Source organism: Lynx canadensis, chromosome C1 (assembly GCF_007474595.2).
Source record: "Lynx canadensis isolate LIC74 chromosome C1, mLynCan4.pri.v2, whole genome shotgun sequence".
NCBI lineage: Eukaryota > Metazoa > Chordata > Mammalia > Carnivora > Felidae > Lynx > Lynx canadensis.
Window position 1 is genome coordinate 48,477,519 of NC_044310.1, and position 16,497 is coordinate 48,494,015.

The window sequence follows — 16,497 nt, forward strand, 5'->3', positions numbered from 1 at the left end:
AGCTGGACGCCTGGTTACCCAGCTACATACTACATTTCCCAGATTCCCTTGTAAGTGTGACCATGTGATTAAGTTCTGGTCAATAGAATAATGTAGAAGGAATGTCTGGTACTTGAAACATGTCCTTAAAGGAAGGGTGTTTCCTTCTTCCCTTCCCACTTGTGGAAAGGCAGCCCTCAAGGTGAGCCATCTTTAAGAGTATAAACAAGGCCATCATTCTAGATACAACAGAGCAACACGTTGGAAGAAGCTTAGAACCCAAAGTGCTCTGCTGAGTCAAGCTTAGATTTTTTAATTTTGACAGAAATAAGAATTTTTTAAATATATTTTATTTTTATTTTAGAGAGAGTGAGCGGGGGAGGGGGCAGAGGGAGAGAGAGAGAACCTTAACCTGGCTCTGTGCTAAGTGTGGAGCCCAACATGGGGCTTGATCCCATGACCCTGGGATCTTGACCTGCCTGAGCTGAGATCAAGAGTCAGACGCTCAACTGACTGAGCCACCCAGGCACCCCTAGAATTTTTTTTCCTGACCATTTAATGAGTTTTGAAAATTATGGTAAAATATATGTGACCTAAAATTTACTATGCTAACCACATCTAAGTGTATAGTTTAATAATGTTGTGCATATTCACATTGTGCAACCAATCTCCAGAACTTTTTACCTTGAGAAACTGAAACTGTACATCCACTAAACAATAACTTCTCATTTTCTCCTACCCTAACTCCTGGCAACCCCCATTCTACTTTCTGTTTCTATGAATTTGCCTACCGTAGAAACCTCATAGAAATGGAATTATACAGTATATGTCTTTTCGTGACTGTATTATTTAATTTAGCATAATGTCTTCAAGGTTCATCAGTGTTATAACACATGTCAGAAATGCCTTCCTGTTTAAGGATGAATAATATTGCAATGTATTCCGTATTTTATTCATCCTTTCTTCCATTGATAGACACTTGGGTTGTTTCTACCTTTTGGCTACTGTGAATAATGGTGCTGTGAAGATGGCTATAAACTATCATTTAAAATTTTTGTTTAATATTTATTTATTTTTGAGAAAGAGAGAGAGAGAGAGAGAAAGTAGGGGAGGGGCAGAGAGAGAGGGAGACACAGAATCTGAAGCAGGCTCCAGGCTCTGAGCTTGAACTCACGGACTGTGAGATCATGACCTGAGCTGAAGTTGGATGCTCAACTGACTGAGCCACCCAGGTGCCCCTATCATTTTAAGCTATTGTTATTTTGGAGACCCTATTACAGAAGCCAACTCTATATCCCAATGAGATAGCTTTTAAACTTTTTAGAAAATGTAATTCAGAGTTCCAAACGCATTTTACATCATGAATCATAAAACATACTTTTATGTAAATATATGGAAAGAAATAAAGTTTGATGAACAATCTTATCCTTCGTACATGGGAAGTACTCTGATCTTTATTTTTAGTTTAGTAAAAAATGTTGGTCTTGATCCACTAAATTGATTTTATATCCCATTAATAAACTGTTATCCAAAGTTTGAAAAACTGTATCCTAGCATCCCATCTCTCCAGCTCAAATTTGCTCTGGGTCCTGGAGAGAAAAAAAAAAAAAGATTATAACAGTCACTGCCTTTGAATGGATGACAGTCTTTGGGGAAGATATATGAATAATGTGCAATCGCATAGTAATGGAGGTGTGTTAGGTCATCTCTAGAGGAGGAAAATAATCCAGTAATAATAAAGTCATCTCTAGAGTAAGGAGTTTCCTATTAGAGTGGGGAAGCATCTTAGAGGAGGTTGTATTTGAGCAGATTCTTCAGGCACACCTGGTGATTTACCATGTAGAGAAAATGGGGAAGCAGATGAGAGGGAAGAGCAAGCTTGGTGGCAGAGGCATGAATAAGGACAGTGCAAAGAAAACAGCATGTAATTTAGTGAGGCCACCATGTACGGTGGGTGGAGCTAAGACTGGACAGGCAGAAGAAGGAACATCAGAGAGCATGATATGCCAGACTCAGGAGTCTGAACATTATCCACAGGCCAATGGAAGACATGACGTAAAAGGCTAGAAGCTTGTAACAAGATACATTCGTATAAGAATGTAAGTCTTTTCCTGAAACTCACCACAGTGTCCATTGACTTCACTGTTTTCACTCTAGATTCTGAGTTTCCTGAGGGCAGGGACTCTATTACACTGGGATTATGTGAACCCATCACAGTCCTAACAGGAAAATTGAAGAATGTGCCCATTCTCAAGTCCACGTCACCTCAAGACTGTTTTTCCATTCTACCATCCTATCTTCTAGTCCCAACTTGGGGCCGTATGCTCTAGGAGACACCATTCTGTCCTGCCCCAGGCACACTCACTGGCATGCTCACCTTGGATTTCTGGGTATAAGGCCAAATAAAGCAGACCCCAGCGCAGTGTTGTGGAAGTTGTCTCCGTTCCAGCAAAGAAGAGGTCCAGGGTGCTGTAGATGAGGTTTTCTTCGTGGAAACTTGAAGTAGCATTGCCCCTATTCTAGAAAGCACAAGGTTATAGGTTTATTTAGTGGGTTCTTGGTTGCTACAACACACAGGGGCTTCATCCTAGGGAGAGAATGTGGAAGAAAAGATTCCCAGGAGAAATATCTTTCCCTTCGGCCATCTCAAGAGGTAGAGACTTTATTTCAGCAAATTAGCATCCTCTCGCCCCAAGTGCTGGAAACTTTTGCTGGCTTTGGTGGATGAAAATCAAGACACTTATTTTTTTTTTTATATCTATAATTTGGGAGAATCTATTAGTACAGTGGGAAGAGAATCAGTTAAGTGGAAAGACAGACTAGGGTTCCAATATAGCTACACCATTCACTCTCTGTATGACCTAGGGCAAGTCACTTAATCTCTCTGTGCTTCAGTTTCCTGTTTCAGAAAATAGCAATGAAATACACATGCCCCTTAAGATGACACTATAAATTACATGAGATGAAAAGAGCACATAACAAATACTCAACGTGTTTGTACTGATACCAGGAAGAATAATCTGAATTCCTCTTATGGAGAACAATGCTCGTATCTCCCTGTTAATGTCTTCCTTTCTAGGTGAAACCACTCTCATTCCATCAACCATTCCTCATGGAATTCCTTCATCTTTACCACTTTGCCCCGGAAGCTTCAATTTGCCAACAATCTGCTCAGTGTGTGGCTCCATACCTGCACAGCATTTAGTAAGTGACGTCTCCGCCTTTGTGGAGAAATCAATGCTTCTACTAATGTTATGCCAGTAAGGTGAGATAAAAGGGGAGATGGATAGAAATCTACCAGTCTGGTCAATCCCAAGAGGAGACACAACTAATCTGACGAGTCAACGATTATGACAGTGATACTGATGCATTGAGGTATATTGAACACAGGGGTGACTGGGCTAAAGGCTACACATCCAATTTGGCTTTTCCCTCCTTCTTTCCTATAATGCTGGAAAGTAGATGATAGGAAGATCAAAGAGGAAGGCAGAAGTCCCACTCAGGCCCTGAGGCTGAACTCTGGCATCCAACTCAGCTTTTCTTGTGTTCTGCACTGGGGGGTGAGGGAAGGGGCAGGCAACTGGGCCCAGATCCAAATAACAATGAAAGAGTTCTTTGAAGCTCAACTGTTAGCTTTCCTTTTGTGTATAGCTCCTTCAGATATGGGCAAAGAGCAGAGAATAGAAGATGAACAGGCAGTATTTGAGTATCCCCAAGGACTCAAGCCAAATATCATTTACCCCTATCCTTATTTCTACCTGCCTCATCAATCCTGAATTAATGCTGCTTCTACACTCTATGAAATACTGCTTCTATTTTGACTCCCCGTGGTAAGCTAAATAATGACCCACAGAGATGTCCATATCCTAGTCTCTGGAACCTGTGGGTGTTACCTTATATGCTAAAAGGGACATTGTAGTTAAAAATTTTGATATGGCAGGAGGCACCTGGACGGCTCAGTCGGTTGAGCATTCTACTTCAGCTCAGGTCATGATCTCATGGTTCATAAGCCTGAACCCCTCGTTGGGCTCTGTGCTGACAGCTCAGAGCCTAGAGCCTGCTTCAGATTCTGTGTCTTTCTCTCTCTCTCTCTCTGCCCCTCCTCTTCTCACACTCTGTCCTTCTGTACTAAATAAACATTAAAAAATTAAAAAAAAAAAGAATTTTGATATGGGAAGATGATTCTGGATCATTCCAGTGGCTCCAACGTAATTACAAAGGTCTTTATAAGAGAGAGGCAAGAGAAGGATGGCAGCAGAGAAGATGCTCCATGCTGGCTTTGAAGATGGAAAAAGGAGCCATGAACAAAGGCAGCCTCTAGAAGCTGGAGAAGTCAAGGAAACAGATTCTTTTCTAGGGCCTCCAGAAGGGACCAGCCTTGCCAGCACCTTGATTTTAGCCCAGTAACACTGATTTCAGATTTCTGACCTCCAGAACTATAAGAGAATAAACGTGCATCGTTTGGAGCTCCCAGGTTTGTGGTAATTTGTTACAGCAGCAATAGGAAATGAGTACGCTCCCATTTGCTCTTTAAGAACAAACAGGAAACAACTCTGATTTCCTCACCTTTTCCATCTCCTTGAGGTAAGCGTCAATAAAATCTCTTGTTTGGTCAGGATTCCAGTCTCTCTTGTGGTTTTCAATCATCTGAGCAACGAACAATTTCAGTTTCTCCCAGTTGCTAAAGAGTGTTTGGTGGGGTCCAGGAAGAAATTTCATAATCCATGGAAATACATTGTAGAGCTAAGTGAGAAAAATGAAACAGAGAGACAATTTGGTGCCAATTTTTCGCTTTTTGAGATAAAACAATGGATATTCTCTTTCCATCTCTCACTTACTGGCTCTTAAAACCTTGGGGTCACCTTGACTCTTGTCTGTCACCCTCTAGCAAAGCACTTCAACACTCCATCCAAAATGTGTCCAGTTTCAGACCACGGCTCACCACCCCAGCCACGTTCCCCCCTAACAAACACCCAACATTTCTCACCTGGATGCTGTGCTAGGCTTCATCAGCCTCACTGATTCCATTCTTAACCCCCTCCAGGTCTGTTTTCCAGAGCTGCCAGGGGCATCACTTTATACCTTCATCAGATCATTTCACTCCTTGGCTCTCAATCCTCCAATGACTTGCCATGGTTTTCGGACAAAGCTCTACATCATGCTGCTGGCCTATAAGCTCTGCATGGGCCAGCCACCACACACACCTGTCACCTCCTTTGCTATCACTTCCTGCCATCTTGTTCTTTCTCACTCTCTCCAGTGCAGCACCACTGGCCCCTGTGATGACATCAAGGATGTTCTTGTTTGGACATCAAGGATGTTCTTGTCTGGGTCTTTGCATTTGCTATTCCTTCCACCTAGAACACTCTTCCTCTGAAATCTGTATAACTCTGGCCCCTCGCTTCATTAGGGTGCTGTTCAAATGTCACCTCCTTGGAGTGGTCTTAGCCTGATGATCCTATAACCCCTGCCAGCCTCTCTCCGTTCCCATATCCTGTTTTATTCTCCTTCATGGTAATTATCCCAAGTAAGTGTGTGTGTGTGTGTGTGTGTGTGTGTGTGTGTGTAAGATATAGATAGATGATAGATGCATGTCTTATGGATTTGTCTGCCCTGCTATGATGTAATCTCCATGTAGATAAGACATATTTTACTGAAATAAAGTATTTTTGAAAACATTTTCTCTAATAATATCTTCTGGTAGAAAGAAGCATGACATAATGGAAAATCACTCAGACTTAAACAGATACAGGTACAGGTCTATTAGCTCTGCTGCTTTCCAGCCATAATATTCTGTTGATAATAATGACGATGATGATAACAATGATGTAATCTGTTGCTCCTTAGTTTAACCAGCTGCCAGTGGGGGGCCAGGATTTTTCTGGTGACTGAGCGACATGAGATCCATACAGCACCTAGGACGGAGCCAGCGGATCACTATCTGGATTTGCTTACACACTCCCATACCTGCTTGCACACACCATGACGCTCCATTTCATCTTTCAAGGTTTTTTTGCAAGAATTAACTATGGTAAAGTATGTATTGCTGTCCATCAAGATGCCTGGCCTATGTGAGGACTCCAAGAAATGCTAATTATTAGCCTTACCCTACTGCCCCTTCCAACCCTCTCAGGAATTACTTTTCCCTGGGGAAGATAAGCTGGGTACCCACTAAACTCTCATGACTTCCTAGGTTCTGCACTCATGGGGCCAAAGAACATGGGGTTATGGAATTAGGGACTCCTATGACTAGGAATGAGAAAAAGGAATTCAAAAATAACTTTGATGATAATAATAGCTCACATTCATTGCACCCTTTTAATGCGCATGGAATCATGCTAATGCTTTATCAGTTTTGATTCACTGGGTCCATAAAGCTCCAGGCAAAGATGTTTGTCAGGAATAAATAGAAACAAATCCACTTCTAGATACAAGAAATGTGACCTTAATAGTTGGGGCTGCTTTGGCCATAGAAGTGTCTTCCAAATCCAGAAAAGTGGCTGAGAGACCAAGAAGCTGAACAGAGTTTTTGACAGACTCACAGACCCTGAGGGACAAAATGGAGTACAGGGCCCACCAAGGAAGGGGTGAAGTTTGAATCCCAAGGGTCTGTACCCTATGGAATGAGAAGATTGATAATATCAAGTGCCGATGGGCATGTAAGTAGTGTAACTGCTTTTGAAACCTTTAGGCATCTTTTATGTCCCGGTATAAATTCAAGAGAAATGAATGGACGTGTCCACATGAACAACTGTACAAGAATGTTCATGGCAGCTTTATTCATAACATCCCCAAACTAGAAACAGCCCAACTGTTCATCAAGACAGGGACAGAGCAACAAACAGTGGTGTATTCATACACTGAAATACTATTCAGGATTTAAAAAAGAAAAGAGCAATTAACACAGACGAATCCGCAATCTGCGGAGGGAGAAGCCAGGCACCAAAGAACACTTCTGGGGCAGGGGAGTGCCTGGGTTAGGGAGGGACGTGGAGGGGCGGGACTCAAAAGGCAATGGCAATATCATGCTTTTTAAAGAAAACAACATGGATGCATAGGTGTATATCATGTAACGTTTTGTACTTTACATGAATGTTAGAAATGTTCTTTGTATGTAGTAAATATCTGGTTATATTATCAGAAAACACTAAAGTCAACAGATTGACTTCCAGTAAGTTTGAGTGAAGTCAGTTTCAAAGGGTGATATTTTAGCTTAAACAAACCAAAAGGTCAGAACCCATCTGTTTTGAACATCGGCTCCAATATTCTAGCCCAAGATATTGAAAGAGAACCTCTTACCTGGCATCTCTTTGATGCCTCCTGACAGGTGACGTCATCCAGCAACCTCAGCAGTTCCTGAAACTGTGCATCCTCATAGTCAAAGCGTTTCCCAAAGGTGATAGAACAAATAACATTGGAAACTGCATTGTTCATCTTGAAGTGAGGGTTAAAAGGCTGTCCTGGAGGTGGAAGAAGAGACGGATCTTTCTGATTGGTTTGTTTCTATTTTCTACAGAGAGTCTCCTCTACAGGACATAGGACATAGGACATTTTAAGTATAGAATCGCCTATGAGGCTCTAGCCACAGTCCCCTACTTAGGGTCTGACATATAGCAAATCGTCAATACTTGGGAAGGCAAGCTGATGACCACGGTTTAAAACTGGTAATGTGTTTAATATTAATCTTCCTGCACTTAATCCTAGAGCTCTATGAAGGCAAGGTCATGGTTAGCTGTTCACTGCAATATGCTCAGTGCCTGGCACAATGCTGGGCACAGGTTAGGTACGTAAGGCACTTAATAAGCATCTGTTTAATGAATGAATGAGTCACAATCTCCAGCACCTGTCCTAGGAAACACTCACCATTCTCCTCTTTTATCGCTTGGATGAGGTTACGGGCCTCCTCCTGAATGCATTCCTCTAAGCTCTTCTTTCCTAGACCAAAGTTCTTGAGTGTTGCCAAGGTGAACCTTCTTTGCTCCTTCCAAGTCTGGCCATTGGACATGATCAATCCTGGAAGGAAAAAAAAAAAGCCAACATTATGGTTTTCTTATTCTATAATGTAAATATCTGGCAAATGGTATGGCAACGTGCACTGGTGGGAAGGAAAAGGGCACTGAGGCACTTGAAAACTATCCAGAAATACAGTAGATATCTCTGGATATGCAGTAGATACAGTGGCTAGCATTACTGCATTGCATTGCTGGCACTACAGGGGCTTTGGTATTTTTACTGCATTATGTCACTGGTACTTACAGAAACACTATGAGGCAGGTATAATCATTACGTCGCCTTCCCATTTTGCTGATGAGAAAACCTTGGCGCAAAGGCTAACGTCAACTTTGTAAGGTTACAGTTAGTAAGCAGCTGAACAGACGTTCAAATTAGATTCCAAAGCCCATGCTTTGATTGCCAGTCACATAAGTATATTTAAGTATTAATTTTATGCCACATACTAAGAATGCACCCATGGACAAGAAAAATCTATACCTGTAAGGAGGTAAGGCTTTCCAGGAGACTCTAATCTAAGCTAGAACTTGAAAGATGAAGGAATGACTCAAGAAAGCAAGGGAGACTATTCCAGGCAGAAATAGCACATGGAAAGGCAAAGAGCCAACCCCCCCCCCAAAAAACAAACAAACAAACAAACAAACAAACAAAAAAACCAAAAACAAAACCCCAGAAACAACTCAGTGTGTTCAATAGACCATCATCTGATTTCCAACACAGATAAGGCCACACTCCTTTGTTTTCTTCACCTCCAGAGTGTTGTGCAACCCCTTTTAGTGTCTGGCTTTGGCCTCCACCATTTCCACGAGGCAGCCCTCTTTGTCAAACCTGGGGAAACTTTTCAATGTTATCTTGCTTGATCTTTCGGTAGCACGGAGCACTTCTTTCCTGAAGCCCTCCCTTCCAGCATTGCTCAGGACAGCATGGCCTCCAGATTTTCTCCCTTCCCATACCTTATGCTGGTTCATCTTCTTTTATCAAATTTTGAAGTAATGGAGTACTTCAAGATAAGGTCTAACACCTCTTCTCTTCTCCCTCAATACTCCATTCCTGGAAAATCTCATCAACTCCTAAACTTTTAAATGGCATCTGTTGATCGTGACCACTTCTTTCTGCCCCTGAGCTCCAGACATACACAACTGTCTGCCTCACTTTGCTGACTTAAAAGCATTTCAAACTCAGCGTATCCATAATTGGCTTCGTGATGCTCTCCATACAACTCCCCACTCAAGCCAAACTAAACACCTGCCCTCTTCCACATGAGGCAGACATTTGGGTGTCCACCTCAACACCTCACTCTCCTTTCCATCGCCCATGATTTAGGTCATCCTATCTTGTTGGATTTACCCCCTGGATACCTTAAATCTATGTATCTTCACTGCCACTAACCTGGCCTAACCTACTGTCGTTTCTTGCCACCTCCCTAGTCCAAGCTAGTACCTTCTCTAAGCTAAAATGCTGTAATAGTCTCTTGCTCCCTGTATACCATTTTCTACACTGCCACCTACGTAGGTTTTATAAATGTACAATGTAAACATGATGATTCCTTTCTCCACTTGAAACCATTCTATAAATATGGGGGTACAAGTGCCCCTATGCATCAGCACTCTTGTATCCCTTAGGTAAATTCCTAGCAGTGCTGTTGCTGGGTCATAGGGTAGATCTATTTTTAATTTTTTGAGGAACCTCCATACTGTTTTCCAGAGCAGCTGCACCAGTTTGCATTCCCACCAACAGTGTAAGAGGGTTCCCGTTTCTCCACATCCTCGCCAGCATCTATAGTCTCCTGATTTGTTCATTTTAGCCACTCTGACTGGCAGGAGGTGGTATCTCAGTGTGGTTTTGATTTATATTTCCCTGATGAGGAATGACATTGCGCATCTTTTCATGTGCCTGTTGGCCATCTGGATGTCTTCGTTAGACAAGTGTCTATTCATGTTTTCTGCCCATTTCTTCACTGGATTGTTTTTCAGGTGTGGAGTTTAGTGAGTTCTTTACAGATTTTGGACACTAGCCCTTTGTCTAATATGTCATTTGCAAATATCTTTTCCCATTCTGTTGGTTATGCTAAGTGAAATAAGTCATACAGAGAAAGACAGATACCATATGTCTTCACTCTTATGTGGATCCTGAGAAACTTAACAGAAGACCATGGGGGAGGGGGAGGAAAAAGAAAGTTAGAGAGGGAGAGAGCCAAACCATAAGAGACTCTTAAATACTGAGAATAAACTAAGAGTTGATGGGGGGTGGGAGGGAGGGGAGGGTGGGTGATGGGCATTGAGGAGGGCACCTGTTGGGATGAGCACTGGGTGTTGTATGGAAACCAATTTGACAATAAATTTCATATTAAAAAATAAATTAAAAAAATAAAATGAAAAAAATCACTAAAAAAAAAAATTCTAGAGTTTCCCTTGTTATTTAGCATAAAACCCAACACCCTTAGCAAGAACTTGCATGAACAATTCCTGGCACTCAGCAGCTGAATTTCCCTTTAATTATCTCTATTTAATCCCTATACTTGCCACATGGGCCACCTTTCAGTTCCTCGAGTTCACTGTCCTTCTTCCCACCTAAGGGACTTTTCCTATTCTATTCCCTCTGCCTGACTGCTGCTTCACTTTGTTAAATTGATTGTCATTTATTTACATTAGCTTTCCTTGAATCCCAGGGCTAGATTAGATGCCCCTGATAAATGCATCCTGCACCCAGCTTAATGATACTAATGCATTAAGTTATTAGCACTCATTGATAGTGTCTTTCTGAATAGAATGTAAGTTCCCTAAGGACACGGATTTTGTCAGCACTACTCATGGTCATGTTGCTAGTACCTAGCACCCTGCCTCACATAATAAATGGAGTGGAGGTAGCGTTAAAAGACAAACTATTTCAAAAAGCATCTGGGAAAAAAAAAAAGGCTGCTTTGGTGGAGTAATACATTTGAGTTATCCATTTAGATTTTTAAATGTTTATGTTTAATGACAGTTTTAAGTGTTCATGCCAAACTGTTCCAACACAGAGTGGAAGGCTCGAGATACCTTGTGGGGCACAGCCCTAACAAGAAAGCGGAGGAACTAGAGGCAAGAAGAGGGACTTCCATAAGGAGCAGAAGGAAACGGTGCACATGAATTTTCCCAGGGGAAGAGATTTGAATGGAAAGCAGAAAGAATAAGAATGCATTGACTCTTCCCCTGCTTTCACTGAGTAATCAGTGCTTCCAGAGCGAGTTCATGCAGGAGACACAGCTTCTCTCAAATCCCTGACAGGACCCTGCCAAGTTCTCTAAAGTGCCTTTTTAAAAAAAAAAAAAAAAAAAAAAATTTATGTTTGTTTATTTTTCAGACAGAAACAGAGCATGAGCAGGGAAGGGGCAGAGTGAGAGGGAGACACAGAATCTGAAGCAGGCCCCAGGCTGAGCTGTCAGCACAGAGCCCAATGCAGGGCTTGAACCCACAAACCATGAGATCACGACCTGAGCCAAAGTTGGATGCTTAACCGACTGAACCACGCAGGCGCCCCTAAGAGGGTGCCTTTAATAAGCAAATGTGGGAATCCAGCTTTCTTTAATTGTAGGAACTTTATAATGGCCCAGCTCCCTGGGAGTATTGGAGAATTACAGTCACAAGGGCACCTTTAACAGATCATAAAAATATCAAGCATACACCCCATACATTAATTAAGAAACTTACCATTGTTCTTAAAGATACGTCCTCGGATAGGAGTTGTAGGGCGGTTCACAAAGTTTTGGTTCTGATCGACAAGGACTTCTTTGATCAAGGGCAATCCAGTTATAAGAACTAAAGACATGTCACCGAGCTGCAGGCTAAAAATGTTTCCATATTTCTCCACAAGCTGAAAAATAGTCAAATAGTCACAACTGATTATGCACATGTCCACGTGTCCAGGAATGGAGGGGTTGTGTGTCGCTGAGGAAGGTCTTGTACTGAGCAGAGTCTGTGTGTGCACCTTGGTATGATGGGAACGTTCCTCTCTGCTCCCTCTTTCCTCTTCCTCTCAGCTAGACTAGGATTAAAATCGCTCCAGGATGTGCTTCTATACCTTATAAACATTCATTCATATATTCAACCTACACAAATTGAGTGAGCATCCAACACTGTCCCAAGAACAAGACAGGAATATGTAACTAGAATAAAACAAACAAGGTCTCTAACCTCGAGCACCTTAGAGTCTAGTGAGGGGGGGGAGAATTCAGAACATGTGACTCACAAAAAAAAAAAAAAAAAAGCTGATATGCTTAGTGTAACTCTGGGTTGCAAGCATGGACTTCTCAGTAAATCATAAGAGTTTAACTGGAAGAGAATGTCCCCTTCCTCAACACGTGCTAGACAACTGAAAATTCATGACAGGGCTGAGGCCAGCTGTGTGGAAAAGCACTCTAGTTCCGGAGCTATGTGGGCATCTTAGCTCTATAGTTGGCTAGCTGTGGCTCTTGGGAAAGTTGCTTCACAGTTTTTGAGCCTCAGCTATAAAAAGGAAAAAGTGTTCCTCCCTTAAAGGGTTCTGTGAAGAAGAATGAGAGCAACAGTGTGAAAGGCACTTTGTTTTCTGGTACCTGGCGCACAGCCGCTTGAGTCCCTGAGGAACAAACAGGCTCTGTGTGCAAAGGGATGAAGACACACGCTCATGGCAACAGAGAGGATGAGCGCACACGGGGATGTACTGGAGGAGGGCACATGGACGCTGGGGGCCATATTAGGCCCCTTTCTCTGTTTATCTCATTTGATCTTGTAGCCAGCCACCCTGTGGCATTAATGATTTTCCTTGTCTTTCAGAAAAGGAAAAAGGAGTCGTCGAGGAAGTAATGTCACCGAGAAGACAAAGCTATTGAGTGGTGAAGGGAATTTTCCAGGCGTTAGGGAAGATCTGAGGACAAAGACTTGAACCTGAGAAGCCACCAGGCCCTTGGAGTTCAGTGGGAGGGAGAGAAAGAGGGAAAGAGGCAGGGAGAGAATGGAAGGCTGTGTGGTGTGTACAGATGTGGGCTGGATGTGCAAGTGGGCTGGATGAGAACAAATGGCTACTAATCAAGGTGGTTCCTGACTTGTTCCTTCAAGAGACGACTCTGAGTAGACCCTATGCCTGCCTCTTGTCCACCTGGGGTTGTGGCTAGTTGCAGGCAGTGGTACCAAACAGAAGGGCCCCATTTCCTCCGGGTGTCTGTGGCCCCTCCTTCTCAGTCTCCATGCAAGCATGCTCTCCCTTGTCACCCTTAGCGCCTAAGACCCCACCACCCTGCTCAGAGCAAATACAACAGACTACACCAGCCTCATTCCGCCTCCCTGCCCCCACATTAAAAACCAAGCCCAAACTCAATCTTCCCTTGTTCTCTCAGCCCAGAGCCTTCCATCAGTCTTTGTTCCTGTCTAGCTCCTATCTCCCTGGAAAGAGTAAAGCCAAGATTCCCTCTCAAATTCATCTGCCTCTAAAGTACACGTCTTTGTCTCTAAGACATAGCAGGAAAGGGCCCAGAAAAATCAAGCAAAATCTTTTTTGTTTCATCTTGCTGACTGCCTCGATGAACTTCTTAGTCTTTATGAGAAAGATTTCTTGACTAATTTATTCTATTCAGAAAAGATGTTTTTGGAATGGGTGAAAATCTCGGATTAAGCTAAATGACTCCTGACAATGTGCACGTACAACCTAGAATCTCAGCTTGTACTTGGAAGGAACAGAGCACTCCATTAGTATTTGCTGAACTGAACGACTTCAGAGTTTCTGCTCTATCAGCTCTCCACCCACGTATGAGTCCAAAAGAACTGCATCAGAAACTTTCACGGTGGGGCGCCTGGGTGGCTCAGTCGGTTGGGCGTCCGACTTCCGCTCAGGTCATGATCTCACAGCTTGTGAGTTCGAGTCCCGCATCGGGCTCTGTGCTGACAGCCTGGAGCCTGCTTCGGATTCTGTGTCTCTGACCCTCCCCCACTCACGCTGTGTCTCTCTCCTTCAAAAATAAATAAACATTAAAAAAAAATTAAAAAAAATTGAAAAAAAACTTTCATGGCATACTCAGCTGTGTAAACATAGGTCAAATGACCTCCCTGAGCCTGTTGACTATGGTGTTGCCTAACAGTTCCTACATGCACTGGGCTGGGCACAATGCTGATCGCTTTACATGGATTTAAGCATATGACCCACCGGGTATCTGAAAAGACTGTGTAAGGTAGACCATACTGTCGAATGTACAACCATAACCAAGTCATTACTCAAATGAGTAAGAGAACAAAAGAGGTTAAAAATAGGATGATTCAGGAGGCTAAAATAGACTTAATATCAGAAAGGAAAATAGAAAAATAAGAAAAGAAGTAATGTGGGAGCTATAAAAGGTGAACAAAAGTAATAAGAGGGAATTTGATACAAAGGATTAAAAACCCCAAATGTGGGATTAAGTGCTTACATAATAAGGTGGAGCGAAATAAATGTTTAGAATAATGAAAAATTAGAAGAGGGGGGCGGGTTTAGTGAGACAAGTGCGTGAACTACGATTACCAAGAGACAACTGGGAGAGATTCCACCTCATCTCAGTTCTTAAACTCAAGAGCCAACATAACAAAGACACAAAGAGAGGAAAAGTGTAGCAATTCTCACTCCATGGGCAGCAGGTGAGAGGGTGTGCTCCCCCAAACTCTGACCAGCATTGAGCTGTGTGTGTGCACGTATCATTCAAATAAGCCCCCTAAAATGCACGTTGTTTCTATATGTTACTAAGATTTATCATCTTTTCCCCAATGTGTACAGTATTGTATTTTTTTCAACTTTTAAAAAACATTTGATTATTTTTGAGAAACAGAGAGAGACAGACAGACAGAGAGACAGAGTGCGAGTGGGGAGGAGCAGAGAGAGGCAGACACGGAATCCAAATCAGGGTCCAGGCTCCAAGCTGTCAACACAGAGCCCGACGCAGGGCTTGAACTCACAAACTACGAGATCATGACCTGAGCTGAAGTCAGATGCTGAACCGACTGAGACACCCAGGCACCCCCACAATTATTTCTATCCAATAAAGCAAAGAAGAAGAAGGAGGAGAAAAAGAGGGGGAGGGGGAGGCAGAGAGGAGGGGGAAGGAGGACAGGAGAAAGAAAAACAGACCTAATGAAATTAGGAATAAACCATCGTTAACAATGGTTCTTACTCTTTTTGAATCACAGAATCCTTTGAAAATCTAGTGTATGGCATGATCCGCTCTCTAGTAAACTCCTGTACACATGAGCACAGTCATGCATGTAGTTTCAGGGGTTCACCAGTCCCTTGGGGCCCATGAGCCCCTGCTAAGAATATTGCGTCACAGGTAGTTCTTGGGGTCTGTGCTAGGCTTCTGAGAACAGTCTGTGGAAAGCAAATTCAAGTTCGGTTCTATACATTTCTATAAAATGCTTAAGAGTTGCCAGGCACCTCGTGACATTGTTATGTTATAACACATGGGGTGGTACAAAGGTCAATATGATTCGGTGTTTTCCTACGGCATCAAAGTCTCTTGAGCAATGCTGACTGCAGAAAACACTAACGCACAGCAGAAGTGATATATGCTATAGTGCTGGTAGAAAGGAACATGAAGCCATTGAAAAAGAAATGAATTTCCACCCCAGATGTATTAGAAAACCTCTAAAAGGAGATGGTATTTCAACTAGATCTTAAAAAGCTGCCAGCAAAAGGACATGTAATGTGGGAACAGGATACGCAAATACAAGGTAGGAAAATGGAGGTGTTCAGGGACAAGTAGGCGGTGTAGTTTGACTGGAATGCAGGGTTCATTAAAGAGCACTGTAGGTCAAGGCCAAGGGCTGGGGATACAATGAGTCCTTAACTTAAAGCACTTCCCAGTCTAATGGAACATATGGAAAAATAATCAGTTCTTATTTTTACTATTCTGTACAAGAACTCATTTGACGAGGGAAAGTAAGGAAGCACATAAAGGGAACCAGGCACCAGGACAGGTTTCCTGGGAAAAGTATCTCCTCACTTGAGTAAGGAGATAGGAAACAAGGCTGGGCAAGGCAATCCGAGATAGATTGAGGACAGCCTTCATGCCAGCTGAAATAGTTTGGATCTAGTTTTGCTTGTAATTAGGAGGCCAAAGATGTTTGAATAGGAGACGTAATGTAAATAAGTGTTTAAGAGCTTGGATTGTGAAGTCATACAAATCTGTTTGAACCCACTCACAAATCACACTCACTGTGTGATTTGGTGGCAAGTTATTTAACTTCCCTGTATCTCAATTTCCAAATGTATAAAATGGGGGATATTGCGGGTTCCCGTCTTTAGGATTGTTGTGATTAGTAGCCACAATACTAATATTAATAACACAATTACTTGTTGTTATTGATCTATCCAGGAGTATATTTTAGCAAAGGCATTCTGATACAATATTGACAACGGAATGAGGAAGAGGCCAGAGAGTGAATAGTGGAGCTCATCCAGCCACTAGGCAGACAAGGGATGCCTGGGATGCAACAGCACTGGCTCTCCTTGAATTTCTTGCTTTAAACTTTTAAA

The 16,497-nt window shown here is 42.5% G+C and overlaps 1 protein-coding gene across 1 annotated transcript in view; it reads right to left on the minus strand.

The window, feature by feature from the left end:
• LOC115521363 (cytochrome P450 2J2) overlaps positions 1 to 16,497 on the minus strand; it is a 29,852-nt gene that overhangs the window by 7,805 nt on the left and 5,550 nt on the right. The window contains exons 2-6 of the mRNA XM_030326543.2: positions 11,676 to 11,838; positions 7,843 to 7,992; positions 7,279 to 7,439; positions 4,546 to 4,722; positions 2,357 to 2,498 (exon numbers count right to left, since the gene is read on the minus strand). Coding sequence (XP_030182403.1) covers positions 2,357 to 2,498; positions 4,546 to 4,722; positions 7,279 to 7,439; positions 7,843 to 7,992; positions 11,676 to 11,838 — 793 coding nt within the window. The remainder of the gene's footprint in view (positions 1 to 2,356; positions 2,499 to 4,545; positions 4,723 to 7,278; positions 7,440 to 7,842; positions 7,993 to 11,675; positions 11,839 to 16,497) is intronic.